The following is a 21,132-nucleotide window of genomic DNA, read 5'->3' as shown; positions in this document are numbered from 1 at the left end:
AGTTTCAAAACAGATTTCTTTACAACTTGAAAAGGCATCTCTGGATATCTTTCTTTTCTTTGGATTTAAAATAGGCCACTGCACTGTTCAGGTCTGTAGCAGGCTAGGATGCTGGTTAATAAGAGATTTGTTTGCTGAATCCTGGGCTGACCAGCAGCTTTTGATGTTGATGGTACTTAACAGCTGGAGATACTGTTGCCCTAAAAAAAAATACACTCACCGGCCACTTTATTAGGTACACCTGTCCAACTGCTCGTTAACGCACATTTCTAATCAGCCAATCTGATGGCAGCAACTCAATGCATTTAGGCATGTAGACATGATCAAGACGATCTGCTGCTGTTCAAACTGAGCATCAGAATGGGGAAGAAAGGGGATTTAAGTGACTTTGAACTTGGCATGGTTGTTGGTGGCAGACGGGCTGCTCTGAGTATTTCAGAAACTGCTGATCTACTGGGATTTTCACGCACAACCATCTCTAGGGTTTACAGAGAATGGCCTGAACAAGAGGAAATATCCAGTGAGTGGCAGTTCTGTGGGCGCAAATGCCTTGTTGATGCCGGAGGTCAGAGGAGAATGGCCAGACTGGTTCCAGCTGATAGAAAGGCAACAGTAACTCAAATAAGCACTCGTTACAACCGATCTCTGCAGAAGAGCATCTCTGAACACACAACACGTCCAACCTTGAGGCGGATGGGCTACAGCAGCAGAAGACCACACCGGGTGCCGCTCCTGTCAGCTAAGAACAGGAAACTGAGGCTACAATTCACACAGACTCACCAAAACTGGACAATAGAAGATTGGAGAAACGTTGCCTGCTCTGATGAGTCTCCATTTCTGCTCACACATTTGGATGCTCGGGTCAGAATTCGGCATCAAAAACATGAAAGCATGGATCCATCCTGCAACGGTTCAGGCTGGTGGTGGTGTAATGGTGTGGGGGAGATTTTCTTGACACACTTTGGGCTCATTAGTACCAACTGAGCATCGTGTCAACGCCACAGCCTACCTGAGTATTGCTGCTGACCATGTCCATCTCTTTATGAGCACAGTGTCTCCATCTTCTGATGGCTACTTCCAGCAGGATAACACACCATGTCATGTCAAGCTCAATCATCTCAGACTGGTTTCTTTAAGTAAGACAATGAGTTCACTGTACTCAAATGGCCTCCACAGTCCCCAGAGCTCAATCCAATTGAGCACCTTTGGGATAAAGGGTAATGGGAGACTCGTAGCTGACAAATCTGCAGCAACTGTGTGATGCTATCATGTCAATATTGAGCAAAATCTCTGAGGAATATTTCCAGTATCTTGTTGAATCTGCCATGAAGGATTAAGGCAGATCTGTAGGCAAAAGAGTGTCCAACCCAGTACTAGTTAGGTGTACCTAATGAAGTGGCCGGGGAGTGTATAGGAAGGGCATAACAGAAAATTTAAGCATCTTTGCTTCGAAACCGGTTATCTAAGCTTTTCACTCATCATTTCACATCAAACACAACATTTTCACTTACCTAAAGTGACATCGCAAGCAAGGAAAACAGATTACTCAATTTAATGACATTTTTTCCACATTACACACTGCACTGTTTATCTCACAGCTCTGGTTTGTGCTGTGTGATGGGAATAAAAGCTGTAATGGAAAATGATTTAATTCATCTTCACACCTCGTCTCAAACCTTTAGCGTAATTACAAATCAATGCGTCCAGTAGCTGTGAAACTGCAGTGTGTGTCGTGTGAATAAACACACACACATATCTGCTGATCATCACATCATTCTGACCCAAACAACACTTTAGCATTACTGCTTCACATGCAATAAATCTGTCATGCATACGGGTGATTATACACTGTGAAAAGATCCCTACATTCGCAGTTTTCCGCATTTTGTGATTTATTTTATGGATTGCATTATGAGACCTTGATCTTTCTTCCAACAACTTTTAATCTTGAAAAGTTTGGAAAAGTGACTTTTGTGAACATCTGTAATAGTCTGCAGTGCTATACTGTCTGGGTTGGTGTTGTATATTAGGCTACACACACCTTGGAATAAACTGCAGCACATTTACTGCTATTTTACAGACATATTTCTCAAGATATTATTATTTCTTATACATTATATTATTTCAAACTAGTAAAATTTCAATAAAAGTCACTTTGTTAAACTGTTGAATGTCGAGTTGAATGACTCAAATAATAGCTCTATTCAGAAAAATATATATGATTTTACATTGATTAAGATGATTTTGTTGTGGACCAAAAACAAAAGTCTTGTCGCCTATCCAAGTTTTAACAACAGCAAATAATAAGTTGACTTCTAGTTGATCATTTGGTGTCAGAAGTGGCTCATATGAAAGGTAAAGGCCTCTAGATTTTGCTTATTTGAGCACAATAAAATCTGATCATGTCTTGATTATTAATGATTTCATTAGGACACTGATGTCTGACTCTGCTTAGACTAAAGTCTCATCACTGAACAGAAATAATGTCCAGTATAGAATATAAAGTCCTGCTGCAGTGGAGACAGAATGAATATTGTGTCTGACTCCATCATGAGCTTGGAGGACTGCATCCATACATCTCTGACATGACTCAAATCACTGATTAATAAAGTCATCTGGAATGAAGAAGAAAGCCTTCAGCAGGACTCACAGAGTTCATCAAGAGTCTTTGTGTTCATCTTCAACGCCTCCTCCTTCATCTTACCCCAGACATGCTCAATAATGTTCATGTCTGGTGACTGGGCTGGCCAATCCTGGAGCAGCTTGACCTTCTTTGCTTTCAGGAGCTTTGATGTGGAGGCTGAAGTATGAGGAGGAGCGCTATCCTGCTGGAGAATTGTCCCTCTCCTGTGGTTTGTAATGTAATGGGCAGCACAGATGTCTTGATACCTCAGGCTGTTGATGTTGATGATCCACTCTGCAGATCTCTCGCACGCCCCCATACTGAATGAACCCCAAACCATGATGTTTTCTTCACCAAACTTGACTGATTTCTGTGAGAATCTTGGCTCTATGCTGGTTCCAGTAGGTCTTCTGCAGTATTGGTGATGATTGGGATGCAGATCAACAGATGATTCAGCAGAGAAATCCACCTTCTGACACTTTTACACATCATCAACTAGAAGTCCAGTTATTATTTGTTGATCTTACAACTGGGATCCACAACAAGACTTCTGTCAGGTAGAGTGTAGTCAATAGAGCAAGCATACAAATAAAATTAACAGTGCTTTATGGTTTTCTGAAGGGTCTAACAGTATTCAGGTACTGAAATTCAACAATCACATGTAAAATGACCATCAAAAGTCTTAATTCTATGAATTATTAAATGAAATTAATCTTTATTAAATATACAAATGTTTTAATTTATTGTGCCTGAGTGCTTTAAACTCTCCTAAAATGTCCACAGTCCTTAAAACACATGCAAATAATAAACTTTCACTTTATTATGATTGAATTTGGTCATGACTCCACATATATTCTGAACTGTGCACTGCAAAAATGCTTATCTTACTTAAAGCTTTTGTCTTCTAGTCCAAATATCTGACTATTCTTAAACCCAAGAAGCATTTCAAGAGTTCCCACTTAGATATGCTTGGCATTTATAGCAGGTTTGGCATGCTGTCCCAGGAGAGAACCCTGAGCTCGGAGATATTTGAGCCCAGGGCTCCCACCCGGTCTAGAAGCATATCAGGAGATCCGAGATCAGGTAGGTCTCGATCGCTCCCCCTTTAGAAAGGGGAGAAAAAGGAGGAGATGGGGTGGAAGGGGGGATTCCTCCAAAACGAAGATAGTGCAATAAGGAGAAAGTGATCCATTTATGTTAAGCTAGGATCACTCTGATTGGATTATTACTGATTACGGATGAGTGGCCAGCGGTGCACAATCATATCACGTGCTCCTCTCGAAATTAGTTTATGAAACTTCACTTTAGACAAGATAAACATATTAAAGAGCCCATATTATACATGAAATAGGGTCATATCCTGGTTGTAAGGGTCTCCAACAACAGTCTAATATGCATGCAAGGTCAAAAAACACTTTCATGGTCTTATAATCTGCATTTATTTTTACCTAATTATCCCAGCGACTCCTGTATGAATCGTCCAGTGATTCATTTGTTCCCAAACCCCTCCTTAGCGCGAAGCTAATCTGCGCTGATTGGACCGATGACAGTCTGTCGCGATTGGTCGACTGCCTTCAGTCAGAGAGGGAAATGGCCAATAGCTAATCAGCAATTTAAAAAGTAATCACAGTTCATACACGCTCGATAGTGTAGACGTGGATTTTAGCTGCCACACTATGGCGAGTGGATAGTGCCACGGATAACCGAACGAAGGAGACAGTCGTGTACTGGCCATACCACACACACACAAAAACACACACACACCTCCGGATGACAACGCTCCCGCTTCCGCCCGCACCCGCCAGGTTTTAGCCTGAGAACCCGCTCCGTTTTCTGCCCGCCGCGCCCGATCCCGCTAGAGCGGAGAACACAACCAAAAATCACCCAGTATACAGTCCAGACAGCCAAGCTGTCGTTCGTTCGTTCGTTCGTTCGTTCGTTCTCTCTCTCTCTCTCTCTCTCTCTCTCTCTCTCTCTCATACGCGCGCGTGCGCACTAACACACACACAAGCACCACGCAGACTCTCTCTTTCTAATTCGCATAGCAATATCCGTGATATTGCTAGACAGCCCGCTCCCGTCCCAAATTAAACCCGTTACCGACCGCTCCCGCGATTTATTCGGAAATTTATTCCCGCGGCTGTCCCCGCACCAGATTTCTGCGGCGCGGGAATAAATTTCCGAATAAATCGCGGGAGCAGAACTCTAGCATGGAGCTCCATAAACAAACAGCACGCGTCGCGTTTTTAACGTGACTTTGCACGCGATAAGATCAAATATCCAGTTAACCTGATACAGTACACGCGGTTACAAGTAACAAATCACAACTAAATACATTTGCAAGCAAGAGTAAACGAGGCAACAACTTTAACCGCACGTACTTACACTTGAGAAATGGAAGAAACCCATCCTGACGTCCATCAGTTACTCTTTACTGATCCTTCCTTTAACAAACTCAGATGAAGTATTCTTTGTAGCATGTAGCTTCCAGAAGTTTCCAACTGCTTGGTTATAATGCTGAGGTTTCATCTTTGGGTAGAGACTCAATATATCCATCTGCAGTGTGACTTCAATCGACCGGCATGTTTGTGTGCGTGTGTTTGTGGGTGTGCGTGTGTTTGTGTGTGTGTGTGTGTGTCTGGGTTTCTGCGTCAGAGGGCGGGGCCTCAGGTTTGAAATCTCCCGGGTTTGCGCGTGCACGTGAATAACTTGGTTTCGTTCGTACGTCATGGCGAAACACCTAATGAGTCGGTATCAAGGCGACTCGTTTGAAGCACTATGAGTCGACTCTTTTATAGATGAATCAACCGTTTTAAACACTGTATTCTTACAGATTTAAGCCTTAGCTGGATACTTCGCTTCACTTAGAGCTGTGTTACACACTACATGGAGGGGAATTTTCAAAAACCCATAATATGGGCTCTTTAAAAGTAATGAGCCAAAATGATGTGAGTTTTTCCTTTAAACAAGCCAAATAACCTGCCAATGCGGCAAGCAAAATAATAATACGTCAAAAGGAAAAACTAAATTATTGGCAGATTACAATGCTTGCTTTAAGTAAAAACTCACTTCATTTTGACTCTATTATTGAAAGCAAGCCAATATTTTTATATTGTTCAGAAAAAGCTTGTTGATTTAAGAATCTTTTTTAGATATTTGGACTAGAACAAGACAACTAAAGCATTTTTTTTTTTGCAGTGTGTATAATCCTAACTCAACATTAAACATCTGTGATCAGTCTATTGTATATGCACACAACACAATATCAATATGCTGAAGTCACATATTGTTCAGCCCTAATATCCACACATGCACACTGAGCTGAAAATAACAGCAAGCACCAGCAGGTCTCTTAAAGCCCTGCACACACATGCAGCCCAAACATCAGCGCCAGACTCGTGCATTAAAGCGACAGTGCACCCAAAAATGAAACATATATATATATATATATATATATATATATATACACATACATATACATATATATATATATATATATATATATATATATATATATATATATATATATATATATATATATATATAATATGTAATTGATACATTATACATATATATATATATATATATATATATATATATATATATATATATATATATATATATATATATATATATATATATATATATATATATATATATATATATATATACAGTTGAAGTCAGAATTTATTTTCCAGCCCCAATTTCTGTTTAACAGGGAGAAGATTTGTTCAACACATTTCTAAGCATAATAGCTTTAATAATTCGTTTCTAAAAACTGATTTATTTTATCTTTGCCATGATGACAGTAAATAATATTTGACTAGATATTCTTCCAGACACTTCTATACAGCTTAATTAGGTTAACTAGGCAGGTTAGGGTAATTAGGCAAGTTTTTGTATAACAGTGGTTTGTTCTGTAGACTATTGAAAACAATATATAGCTTAAAGGGGGTAATAATATTGACCTTAAAATGTTTAATAAAAAATTAAAAACTGCTTTTATTCTAGCCGAAATAAAACAAAAAAGACTTTCTCCAGAGGAAAAAATATTGTAGGAAATACTGTGAAAATTTCGTAAATCTTTTCAACATAATTTAGGAAATATTTGGAAAAAAGGAAAATAGTTTTCTAATTTCTAATCATTTTGGTGGATGGAATCAAAGCTACTAGCTGCTATTTGCAACATTCTTCAAAATATCTTATTTTGTGTTCAACAGATCTTTAGAGCCACACGAGTGAATGATGAGGAAATGTTCAGTTCTGTCTGAAGTGTCCCTTTAAAAAGAGCAAGCGTCAGGAATCACACCAGTTACTTACTGAAGTGTTTGATTCAGACCAGAGTGGACAGGCCTAACAGACCAGGAGACGCCTGGCTCTGCTGAAACAAACACGGCACATGAAATGAGATGAAAACACTGCTGGAGAACGAGACACAGTGATGATTTCTGCTGACAAATCCTATTTTGACACATATTTTGGGAAAACGCTTTGGAATTTAAAAAAAAAAACTCGTAAATTGACTCGTCTTTGGTTATGCTGGTGCTGTTTTGGCTCCATTGGCTTGCTTTATAATCACATTTATTGATTGCAAAGCCATGACAGCAGATAATCATGCATTCTTGATTGTTGCTGGTTTTGGAAGAGGTCAGATGTGTAATTATGACTGTGTGTGTGTGTGTGTTTCTCACCGCAGTGATGTAGTTAGTGCTCGGCGTCTGCAGCTCCTGCTCTGTGTGATAGAGGACGCTGCTGGATGCTGTGGGTGGTGAAGGTGATGGTGATGGTGTACACACACACGAGCCTCCGTCACTGCTGTCCTTCTCCATCAGCAGAGCCGGATGATGCTGGACGGTGATGATGCTCAGATTACTGATGCTGTCGCTCGACGTGCACTGAGACGACGAGCTCTCCACGCTCTCGCCAACTGCACACAGCACACACACGAATTAAACACATCACATCATACACACGCACACATTTGCATTACATTTATTTACTCTCATTGACTGCACACAACACATAAAGGAGTTAATATTGAACACACGCGCACACACACACACACATTATATATTTATACATTGACACCAACACACACACTACATGCATGAGATTGCATTAAAAAAACACACACACATTTAATTTATACACACACAGACGAAACACAAACATGAGTTTCCATTAAACTATTAAACAATATGAATAAAGCGACACGGTGGCTCAGTGGTTAGCACTGTGGCCTTACAGCAAGAAGGTCGCTGGTTTGAGTCCCGGCTGAGCCAGTTGGCATTTCTATGTGGAGTTTGCATGTTCTCCCCATAGACTGTAAAATATATGGGTGTTTGTGACGTCACCCGTAGGTTTCTAAAGAGCGCAAAAGAAACCACAAGTAGGCGGGGCCAACCGTCGCAATTTTGTTTGCTTGTCATCGCACTCACGGGGGGATACCAAACAAGGGCAAAGAGGCGGAGAGTGAGGCGGAGCTACAGACCTGGCTTGGACCTGGCTTAGACACACTTTACTTTGGGAGAACGCTTAATACTTCATCACCTGCGACTCGTTTGTGTTCTGACCACTTGTGCTTGGCTGTACACTATATCAATAAAGTGTTTAGACTTTTAAAAACACTGCTATAACACATCGAGCCGCTAAACATTGTTCTTATGATGTTTTCCCACAGGAGGAAAACGCAAATTACTTCCAAACACTTCAGATATAGTCTGTGTTAGTTAATGCAAGACTATTGATGAAATTCAGCATAACACTGTATGACAACGCTTCAGATGACTGATCTACAGTCCACAGCTAATCAGTCTGTCAGATTCTTCAGTGCATTACAGCTCTAAAGAACATTATAAATGATAAATGATCTTAAATAAAACAAATACATGTATAGAGATGGTTTACAAGTATATAACTTTACTCACATGGGAAACGGAGGCCACGTGAATGGTTTGTGAGCACCATTAAGTGCACACAGCATGCCATATCATCTAATAATAGTATGATATAATCCCAAAAGGCAACTGACTGTGTAAAGCCACATAGAACAAAACAAAAATATGATGAATATGCTGAAATCAGTGGCTAATCTGCTGGAATCAGCTGAGGTGACGTGACGGCGACCAGCAAGACCTAACTGTCAATCAAGTGGCCACGCCCTTAATTATGCAAACTTAATATAACTTAATATAAAGGAAACTGATGAGTTATAAAAAAATTCACCCCCCTCACAGTTGTCATGAAGGGTAATATTAGCTGTATTAACCAAAATGGTTCTTTGTAGCAGGCTGTAAACACCTTTTTTTCTGCTGTAAAGTTGGCCATTCTAACAGTGGGCTCAATTAAATTTTGCTCTATTATGGAGCCAGGACTAGTGGAATTTCGATGAATTGCAGTTTCAGTTACTTCCGTATTGGCCTCCTGAGGGAGAACGGGAGGTTGCCTCCGGGTTCTCCGGTTTCCCCCACAGTCCAAACACATGCACTATAGGGGAACTGATGAACTAAACTGGCCGTAGTGTATGAGTGTGTGTGTAAATGTGACAGTTTCCCAGTACTGGATTGCAGCTGGAAGGTCATCCGCTGTGTAAAACATATGGTGGATAATAGTGACCCCTGATGAATAAAGAGACTAAGCCGAAGGAAAATGAATGAATGAATATCTGTATAAACAATGACATCTATACTTGGCATAAAAATAAAGTAAGGGAAAAAGAATGATACTTTTATTCATTATATATGCATCAAAGTGTTTCACACGATTAATGATAAATCAAATAAATGCTTTTATTTTAAATACTTAATAAAAAAATCAAACATCCCCGATCATTTTTTTCCTTAAACATAAACAATTAAAAATATGTATATTTATGTATTTCTACATACAGTTGATGTCAGAATTATTCGTCCTCTTGTGAATTTCTTTTTCTAATATTTCCCAAATGAAGTTGAACAGATTCAGGAATTTTTCACAGTATTTCCTATAATATTTTTGCTTCTGGTGAAAGTCTTATTTGTTTTATTTCGGCTAGAATAAAAGCAGTTTTTAATTTTTTTAAAGGCCATTTTAAGGTCAATATTATTAGACCCCTTAAGCAATATTAGTTTTGTAATGTCTCGAGAACAAACCACTGTTATACAATGACTTGCCTAATTACCCTAACTTTACCCTAATTACCCTAGTTAAGCCTTTAAATGTCACTTTAAGCTGAATACTAGTGTCTTGAAGAATATCTAGTCTAATATTACACTGGCTGCCTGTTAAGTTTCGTATTGAATTTAAAATATTACTTCTCACCTATAAAGCTCTAAATAATCTAGCTCCTGTTTATCTAACCAACCTTCTGTCTCGCTACAATCCAACTCGCTCTTTAAGATCTCAAAACTCAAGGCTTCTGGTAGTACCTAGAATAGCAAAAATCAAGTAAAGGAGGTCGAGCCTTCTCTTTCATGGCTCCTACACTCTGGAATAGCCTTCCTGATAACGTCCGAGGCTCAGACACACTCTCCCAGTTCCAAACTAGATTAAAGATCTATCTGTTTAGTAAAGCATACACTCAATGCATCACCTAGCGGGTTCCACACTGGCTTCTGCATCTTGCTTATATACACTATGAACAGCAGCTACGCTAATTATTCTCTTTATTCTCTATTTTCACCTGGGGATACTCATCCCGAGGTCCTTAGATTATGCGGAGTCACTGATTGGATCCAAGACCAGTGACGTGAGGATCCCAAGGTTTCCATATCCGGGACCAGGCCGTATCCTGAGCTGCTGCTGCGCTGATGGTCGTGGGGAGTGGAGAACATGAGTCTGATTCCAGCCACGCTCCAGGGACAGACGAGTCTTCGCTGAGGCCATCTTCCAGCCTCCACCACGGCGACTGAAGCTCTGCACAAGACTTTTGGCCAGCGGAGAAATTAAAATGGTCGTGCCCAACTGAGTCTGGTTCTCTCAAGGTTTTTTTTCTTCACTCCTATGAGGTGAAGTTTTTTTCCCTCTCCGCTGTCGCCACTGCCTCACATGGTTCAGGATTGGTAGAGCTACGCATCGATGAATTTGCTCTTCAGTGTTTGAACTCTCAGTAATGAATAAATCACACTGAACTGAGCTAAACTGAACTGAACTGAACTTAAACACTAAAACCTGAACCACACTGTTCCAGTTACTGAACCACACTGTTCCAGTTACTATGACCATTTATGTGAAGCTGCTTTGACACAATCTACATTGTAAAAGCGCTATACAAATAAAGCTGAATTGAATTGAATTGAATATTATGTGCTGTCATCATGGTAAAGATAAAATAAATCAGTTATTGGAGATGAGTTATTAAAACTATTATGATTAGAAATGTGTTTAATAAATCTTCTCTCCGTTAAACAGAAATTGGGAAAAATATACAGGAAGTGGTATATGAAAGCAGTATGAAAGCAGCGGTGTGGATCTTCATATATAGTTGAGTGTATCTATGATAATAGAGTGTGTGGTGTGCTGAATGTGTTCATAAACAGACAGGAAGTATGAAACAGGAAGTGGCCCCTCTCTCTTTCGCACTCTGCTATGGTGTCTTTAGTTCACCAGTGGAAACTCTGAGGGCCAGAAAGACTGTGGTTTCACTGGGCAGAGTGTTCACAAGACTAAAACTCTTTCTCTGCTGACGAGTATTATTAGAGTGTGATTCAAAGCAGTTCCTCTTCCTGTTCAAAACGATAATGTTAATCACACCTATTATTATATGATCATTTTTTATGTATAATTACAATCTATTTGTCTTATATATACACACACTACCTGACAAAAGTCTTGTCGCCTATCCAAGCTTTAGGAACAGCAAATAAGTTGACTTCTAGTGGATCATTTGGTGTCAGAAGTGGCTCATATGAAAGGTAAAGACCTATAGGTTTTGCTTATTTGAGCACAATAAAATCTGATCATGTCTTGATTATGACTGATTTGATTAGGACAGTAATGTCTGACTCTGCTTAGACTAAAGTCTCATCACTGAACAGAAATAATGTCCAGTATAGAATATAAAGTCCTGCTGCAGTGGAGACAGAATGAATATTGTGTCTGACTCCATCATGAGCTTGGAGGACTGCATCCATACATCTCTGACATGACTCACATCACTGATTAATAAAGTCATCTGGAATGAAGAAGAAAGCGTTCAGCAGGACTCCCAGAGTTCATCAAGAGTCTTTGTGTTCATCTTCAACGCTTCTCCTTCATCTTACCCCAGACATGCTCAATAATGTTCATGTCTGGTGACTGGGCTGGCCAATCCTGGAGCAGCTTGACCTTCTCTGCTTTCAGGAGCTTTGATGTGGAGGCTGAAGTATGAGGAGGAGCGCTATCCTGCTGGAGAATTGTCCCTCTCCTGTGGTTTGTAATGTAATGGGCAGCACAGATGTCTTGATACCTCAGGCTGTTGATGTTGATGATCCACTCTGCAGATCTCTCGCACGCCCCCATACTGAATGAACCCCAAACCATGATGTTTTCTTCACCAAACTTGACTGATTTCTATGAGAATCTTGTCTCCATGCTGGTTCCAGTAGGTCTTCTGCAGTATTGGTGATGATTGCAGATCAACAGATGATTCAGCAGAGAAATCCACCCTCTAAATGATCAACTAGAAGTCAAGTTTATTTTTTTATTATTTGTTGCTCTTACAACTGAGATTGCCATATATATATATATATATATATATATATATATATATATATATATATACACGTGGATAAGCAGTGTATATATTGTACAATATATTGGACACTATTGGATATATAGTGTCAAATATATATAGTGTACAATATATACACTGCTTCTATGTACACTACATATATATTTTAATATATTCTGATTATTATTAACATTAAAAATAGGTGTTTTGAATGTGAATAATCATCAGAATTATTCCAGTCACATAATCCTCCAGAAATCCCACTAATATGATGATTTTGATGATCCAGGAATATTTATAATTAATATAAATGTTGAAAATATTGATATATTTCTACCTTTAGGTATTATTTGATGAATTTAGTCTTAAGAAACAGCTTATTTGAAACTGAATGTGTTGTATCAAATGTTTTTACTGTCATCTTTTTTTAAACTGTTTTTTTATTAGAACACAACACAAATCAGAGATACATCAGAAATAATCAGTGAGGATACAGATGGATACTTAAAAGATTAGGGAGAAAGGGAAAAAAAAGGACATTTGCACAGTTTAAAACAATATATATTGTGTTAAAGTGTTATATAAAAAATATTAAAATGAATAAATAAATATGAAATAAGAAGAAAATAAAAGAAGAAGGGGTGTGGGGGCAATTGGGAGACGTCTCTTATACTTATTGTGTATGTAATGCAGCGGTTTAATAAATTTACTGTCACCTTTGATTAATTTAACGTACATCTGCTGCCATGTACACCTTGTTTTAAATATATTATACCTTCTTTTTTTAATGAAACCTTTTAATTTTGTTTTGCAAGAAAAATATGCAGTTACTTATTTTATCTCTATTTCAATAATTTTTTGACACAAATCTTAGAACAGAAAACATTACTCACATCAACATTATTCACTTATATTATACTAAAGTTTGACTAAATGTATTAAATCCAGAAGCTTGTTATTACAGTTTGAATGTGATTAATTCATATTAACTTAAACTTTGATAATGAAGCTTTGACAAGCTCATCATATTTCTGCTCATGTCGGCGTTTAATGCAGTCAGATTAGTCATGTTAAAGTCAGGTTTTAGCAGAAGTTACGCCTTTTGATTCTAACAAACCACAATTTGTCATCTTTCACACCCTTTTCAGAGTAACTGCACACCAGAGACCTTTACACTACACAACACGGCACACATTCTGAGTCGTTTTTTTCCAAAACAGGATATAATTAACCTTGATCATCAGCTGTTAATAAACATTTATCTAACATTATACTCTAATGATAATATTGTGGAGTTACAAAATACATTGTGAACAGTGATACTTTTAGGTCTATTTTTTGTATTTTATTTATCAGTATTTGTTTTTTTAATCTTGGATCTGCAGTCAGTTTTTATAAAGTGCTTTAAATTAAATTAATATTTATTTTATATTTAATTTTTTTATTGAAAACTAAAAGATCCCTGAAGTTCTAAATAAAAAATAAATCAATTAAAACTCATTCATTTATTTTCCTTTGGCTTAGTTCTTTTATTCATCAGGGGTTGCCACAGCAGAATGAACCTCCAACTATTCCAGCATATGTTTTATGCAGCAGATACCCTTCCAGCTGCAACCCAGTACAACCATACACACTCATTCAGATTCTCACACACACACACACACACACACACACACACACACACACACACACACACACACACACACACACACACACACACACACACACACACACACACACACACACACACACACACACACACACACACAAACACACACACACACACACACACACACACACATACATTTAGTTCATCAATTCCCCCTATAGCGCATGTGTTTGGACTGTGGGGGACACCGGAGCATCCGAAGGAAACCCACGCCAACACGGGGAGAACACGCAAACTCCACACAGAACCACCAACTGACCCAGCTGGGACTCAAACCAGCGAATTTCTTGCTGTGAAGCAACAGTGCTAACCACTGAGCCACCGTTCTGTCACATTTAACGTTGTGTCCACATTTCCTCCAAAATTTTAAGTGGTCTATACATTTGTAGTATTCATTCATTCATTCATTCATTCATTCATTCATTCATTCATTCATTCATTCATTCATTCATTCATTCAGTCAATTATTAATTAATTAATTAATTTATTAATTAATTCAATTATTCATTCATTCATTCATTTATTAATTAATTCATTCAATTATTCATTCATTCATTAATTCATTCATTCATTCATTCAGTCAATTATTAATTAATTAATTCATTTATTCATTTATTCATTCAATTATTAATTAATTAATTAATTCATTCATTCAATTAGTTATTCATTCATTCATTCATTCATGCATTCAATTATTAATTAATTAATTTATTTATTAATTCACTCATTCATTCAATTATTCATTCATTCATTCATTTATTAATTAATTAATTCAATTATTAATTAATTAATTCATTCATTCATTAATCCATTCAATTATTTATTCATTTGATTCATTTGATTCATTTAATTGATTGGTTGATTGATTGATTGATTGATTGATTGATTGATTGATTGATTGATTGATTGATTGATTGATTCATTGATTGATTCATTCATTCATTCATTCATTCATTCATTCATTCAATTATTAATTAATTATTTAATTTATTTATTTATTCATTCAATTATTCATTTATTCATTCATTCACTTAATTATTCATTCATTCACTCAATTATTCATTCATTCATACAATTATTCATTCATTCGTTCGTTCATTCATTCAACCATGGTGAACGCACAGAGAACAAGGGCTCTTGATTTTGCACTCCTTTATTTCGGACACCAGCTTCTCTCTCATGGTGCACAACAAAACTGAAAACTCTGTGCGACTGCCACAAGTGGGCATATCGTGACAGTCGTGTCGGAATGTCATGTGCAGGGGAGAGGCGGCTTAAGAGTAAGGCCTAATCCCAATTCTACCCCTTAGCCCTTCCCCTTAGAGAAGAGAATTGGGACATTCCTACAACTTCAAGTGAATGCGCAAAACCAAGGGTGGGGGTGTCCCAATTCTCTTAACATGAACATTATTGTGCATGTCTGGGGTAAGATGAAGGAGGAGGTGTTGAAGATGAACACAAAGACTCTTGATGAACTCTGGGAGTCCTGCAGGAAGGCTTTCTTCTTCATTCCGGATGACTTTATTAATCAGTGATGTGAGTCATGTCAGAGATGTATGGATGCAGTCCTCCAAGCTCATGATGGAGTCAGACACAATATTCATTCTGTCTCCACTGCAGCAGGACTTTATATTCTATACTGGACATTATTTCTGTTCAGTGATGAGACTTTAGTCTAAGCAGAGTCAGACATTACTGTCCTAATCAAATCATTAATAATCAATAACTCTTGTATAGCAGACCCACAACGAACTATCACATGTGACACTCGATGACACTCGCTGTCAGAAGAGTCTAGAGGCTGGGAATGAGCTTACAGTGTCTGCTATAATGTTAATGGTGTTTTCTTGTGTTAGATGAATATGGCCACTGTGTAAGTGGACAGTACATTTATGAGCCTATCATTTTATAATCGATTATATTTATTATTCTATTATTTCAGTTACGAGCCACATTAGATCATTATGATAACATGATATTGTTGCCTTCAGTGATGTCCTGAAGATTAACACCAAAAAACAAAGCAACTGGAATCACTACAGCAGTCGTTACCGTCTGATCTCATATGAAGCCAGAGATTGCGATGACATGACGTGTGCAGGTGCTGTAGTGCTGTCCTATTTCTTAGGGGTAAATTTTGAAGCCCTTTACCTTCACACTCTGTTTTAAGGAGAAGGGGAAGAGGAAGAGGAAGGTGTACAAAAATAGAAATGGGATTGGGCCTAAATCTATTTTCACTAGAGCGGTTTCTGTACTATGATGAGACCTGAAAGTTGACTTCAAGAGCATTGTTCATCTGTAGAAGGGAGCATAATTGGGCAGACAACTTTTTTCTAGAACTTTAGACATGAATGGATGATTTGGAGTGGGGGAAATGAGCATTGAACATGTTGTCATGTTTTTTTCCTGGGAATAATATGTCTAAAGGAGCTGTTGACATGGAATTGAGCTAGATTTTGGTAAAAACCCAAACAATACAAACATAAAAAACTGCTGAACTACTGAAAATGTGTGCAATACTTTATATTAAAGTTTTTATTGGCGCTGCAGCTTAAAGACGCCTCTCATATGGAGAATGAAGCCTCATGCGTTGCTCAGGTGTGAGTTTCTTACAGACTTCAACAGAGTGTCTAAATATTGATGGTTCTGTGGGTCTCGTCTATCAAATCTGAGCTTAAGTGTGCTTTCACACCTGTGAATCGATTCAGTTGTTCCGAAACAGAGATTACAATTGTTACATTGTTGCTCTTTGCTCTTGGAGCGGTTTGCTTTCACACTGCAAAGTTTCTAAACGGACCAAAAGAGCTAAAACAAGAAACGTGTGAGTAAACTCTCCTCACATTGGTCAGAGTGTCAGGGTTTATTTTGCAGTGTCCCGCTCAGCTGTCAGGAGAGGTGGTGGTTTGGTGGTGATTGACAGGGTGCGCGCGTGACGTGTCTGAGGAGAGACACGGTGGGGAGGGGTGAGAAGGGTGCGCGACGATGCCTATTTGAGGACTGGGAGAGAGACGCGAGATTACCGGGAGATCATCACTCGTTTGCGAGCATCCGGAGACTCGCGAAACTTCCCGCCCTACTCATAATTCTCTCTTCATATAGCCGTAAGCCTATTACATATCTATAAAACACTGTGATATAACCGCGCTCGGATCGGATCGCTTTCTCACTGCAATCGAACCGCTCCAGGGTTCGTTTCAATCGAGCCGAGACCACCTCATTCAAGCGATCTCGGAGCGATTACTTTGGCGCGGAACAGAGCGCGATTGCCCTGTTCACATATGCCAAACGAACCGCGCTAACTGGGCAAACGAGACACGTTCCGAAACAAAAGTGTAGGTGTGAAAGCACCCTTATTCTGTATTCTCTATTGGATTGGACCAGGTGATGAAGTGGATTTTATATTCTTTAAAGTGCGAAGTTAATCTATATATTCAAATTGTACGTGTATAATCTGCTTGTAGACTTGCATACCATTAGAAGAATTACCATATCACAAGAAATAGATAGGTTATATAGTTACCAGGTTTGGGTCAGGGGTTAACCTATGTGGAAATTGGGGTCAGGGGTTAAACTAGGTGGGATCTTGTGTGACATATGTAGAACAAAGGGAAAAAACTGTTGCAAAAGAGTATTTAAGCAGGCCAGAACATTAGTGAGACAGAATTTTTCAGACAGAGATGCTACTGGGGGTCTCCTGAAAATTCTCCTTTGTTGTAGACAATAAAGTATACTCTTCTGATATTCATAACCTCCAGACTGTGTCAGGGTTCAGGAAGGATGAGGGAGCGAGGACTCAAGTGCAAACAGGAGGATTTATTGATAATAAAAATAAAACAAAATTAGAACAAAAACCACCCCGAGGGGGAAAAACATAAGTATGACACTAACTAACAAACAATCAAACTTGACAAACTTGACTTGACGGCTTGCATGACAAGAGCAGGAACACATGGGGAGTTTAGACGACGAACTGGCAAAGGACTGAAAACATGAGGGGGATTATAAGGCAAAAAGTAAATTGACACACAGGTGAACATGACAAACTAATAATGAGTAAACAAGGAGGGTGGGACTAGACAATAGACGAGAGAGCGCATGACACAGAGAGACAATACAAGCCATGCGCTCACATAACACAACACTGAAGCACACGACAAAAACACGTGACCACAATGTAAACACCGAGCCACGTGCTTTGACAAAAGACGCAAGACACGAGCACACGATGAATGAAAACACTCACCGTGCGCTCACACACGCAGCGTGCATGCTTCATCCCAGCGCCGACCAAAACCGAAACCAACAAGACTGAGACGCTGGGAATGAAACACCACGCTGCTGACAGACGAAAACACAAACACGAGTACAAGAGCGCACGCGTCTGAGTGACGCGGCCGCATCAAGCAGGAGCGCTCACACTCTGCGTACACCCACGACGGCGCGCGCGCACACAGAGACAGAAACAGGACCAGACATGGGTAGTGTCCGAGTTCTGCCACCAAAACAAGAATTTACAAGACCAGAGTGGCAGAACCCTGACAGACTGAGTTTGATTTATTAAGATAAAAACCGAAAACCACTTCAGTGATTGGCTGGGCCATTCGACAGCTTGGTTTTCTTTCTCTGAAAGCATCTGAGAGTCTCCTTGGCTGTGTTTTGGATCATTAGCCGTGTTTCCACTATCGCGCCGAAAGCGAGCGAGCCAGAGCGAGCCAAGGCCAGTCACGTTTGCACTGTCACTCCTAGGCCTAATCGGGCCAAAGCGGGGCTTTCTCAGGGCCAGCGGTCGGCCTTTTTCGGCCCGCCAAATAACTTGGGCCAAAGAGGGAAGGCTGGGGCTTCAGGGCGGAGTGAAAGGAGAGGCGGACTTTGCCAGAGTCTGTTAAAGATGACATACCGTCATTACACTAGTTTTCCGATCACACACGAGTACATGCGGCAAACACATGAATAAATAAGGGAAAGAAAACATATAGCTGGTCAGTTTAAGATAGGCTATTCCAAAGAATGTGCGCGTTTACATGCCTGTGTGAGACCGGGCAAAAGAGCGCTCACTTGACAGCTCTGTTGATGTCGCGAGCGGCTTCTTTCTTTCTTTTTTAATTTATTTTTGAGATAATACACAATATGAATACAACAAAGACATAAAACGTTACAAATTATGTGTCCACTTTTGTAGGCTCAATAGTGTCATATCTAGATAAAATAGCCTAAATTATATTGAAATCATTTAAAGAATTACAAATATTGGGTATAATACAATCACAATTAATAAATAAACCAATATAAAACTAACAAAAGCTATAACAATGTAGGTATACACAATACATAAATCAAACCATTTTAAAGCCATATATATTGTTTAGACGGCAGAGACGCCACGTTGTGTTGGCAAAACAAGCGTGAAGTGTTGCTTTTATAGTTTGCTGCAGTTCAGTTTTGTTTTCATTTTCTCTCTGTGAGAGCGCAGCTGGAGTCACGTGTGGATTAACAGTGTACGCGACGCTCGACAACAATAACTTACGTGTCTAAGGAGGATTATTGTTTACCTGAGAGCTGTTCTCATCTGCAAACGCTGAGATCCGGATTCGCTTGTAGTCTCCTCTTAATAAAGACGCGGCTCTAGTTGCTGGTGATTGTCCTGTCTCTACAGATTTGGTAAGTGAGCGACCAGTGCTCTTTGTTTATTCAGTTTGTTCGTATCGAACTAAGTTAACTATTGCACCGAGTGTAAACATGTTAGCACCACAACCAAACTTTAACCTCGTGTAGGATTTTCACCGCATTTAGTGACCGGAATAACACACGCAGCTTTCTGACGCTACCTGCCGTGTGCATCTATGTTTCCGGTAAATGCGGAGGGTTTTTTTCTCTCATTCGCCGTGCGGTATCAAACATTGCATGAAAAATACACGCTTAGAGCAGTTCCTCCAATCAAATATCTCGTTTGTCGCAAGGGACATGAATGAATTCCCTGAATGAAAGAGCCAAACTGCAGTTAAAGTCCACCATTTAATAATTTGGCAAATAATTAGACTACAGATGTCCATGTAGGTTAAACACCATCTCTTTCTCCTGTGTGTGTGTGTGTGTGTGTGTGTGTGTGTGTGTTTTGACTCTGAAACTCGCACATGCCCAAATAGACACTCCCACACCATCCCACTTTAGTTCCTCCGACACTCCCCCCTAAGCAGAGCTGGACCAATGACTGTAAAAAATATGGACGACGCGACAGCCCCTTTTCCCATTGAACGCCTTGAGGGCAAAACGCCTGCTTGACGGGCACAAACTGTCGCAAAAGACTGCTGAAATTGGAGCCTTGACATGCGCAGAAGGACTGTCTGATGGAGCCAGAGGAGGAACCGCGAGTCGAGCCGCGAGTCGAGCTTCCAACCAAACGCTTTATGTAAAATCAACCACGCCCCTCGATCTTCTCAGCATGCGTTTGCTTTCGTATCAACACAAATGGATGTAATAACGTTAACAAATATGAGGGTTTTATATATTCAATCGCGCCAGCTCCGGGCCGCAGCACATAACCTACTCGCGGCGTCGCGGGCTGATTCCGGCTCGCATGCGGCAGCGCCGGCTCGCTCGGCCGCCGCATCTGGCTCGATTGACTCGGGCTGGAATCGGGCAGTGAGTCCAGGCATCCGGAGTAGGTCCAGCCAGCAGAGGTAGTCAGTCTGAGCTCTGAGGGGTAAGTCTCCGGCAGGCGAGAATCTAGCCGGAACTGGCCCGAGTGTATTTTGCTATCTGGGTGGTTAGGCGTGTATCAGCAAACTAATAAAGCCCGAAAAAAGCCCTGACCTTAGCGAATAAACAGTGTTCCACCAGGATCATGTATGTCAAAAACTGTAGTTTACTGCTGAACTCATTTTGTCATGGTAAAATAACACAGAAATCGAATAATAACACTTCAGTCTCCTGCCGAAGCTCAGACGCGCTGCTTTGAGAAACTGTCAATCACAGCTGTCAATCACGATGACACGCCCAGCATTAAATTACTGCTAAAAACAAACTGTTTACAAAAATGAAGATCTGCACCTATTTCAGCACAATAACCAGTGCCTTAATCCACCAGAACCATCTTTCGGGATATTTTATTGCAAGTGTAATAATTTTTTTATTTGGGCTCAAGTCTCCTTCATT

At 39.6% G+C, this 21,132-nt stretch overlaps 1 protein-coding gene across 14 annotated transcripts in view; it reads right to left on the bottom strand.

Moving 5' to 3' along the window:
- The window catches only part of plekhg4b (pleckstrin homology domain containing, family G (with RhoGef domain) member 4B), a 156,888-nt gene that overhangs the window by 665 nt on the left and 135,091 nt on the right, over positions 1-21,132 (bottom strand). For 6 of the 14 annotated variants that reach the window (XM_073924412.1, XM_073924414.1, XM_073924413.1 and 3 more), the window contains 1 exon segment: positions 7,315-7,550. In XM_073924412.1, the coding sequence (XP_073780513.1) occupies positions 7,315-7,550 (236 nt within the window). 14 annotated transcript variants of the gene reach the window in all.

Source organism: Danio rerio, chromosome 16 (assembly GCF_049306965.1).
Source record: "Danio rerio strain Tuebingen ecotype United States chromosome 16, GRCz12tu, whole genome shotgun sequence".
NCBI lineage: Eukaryota > Metazoa > Chordata > Actinopteri > Cypriniformes > Danionidae > Danio > Danio rerio.
The sequence above is the reverse complement of the archived record's forward strand: the minus strand, read 5'-3'. Positions and strand labels throughout refer to the sequence as shown.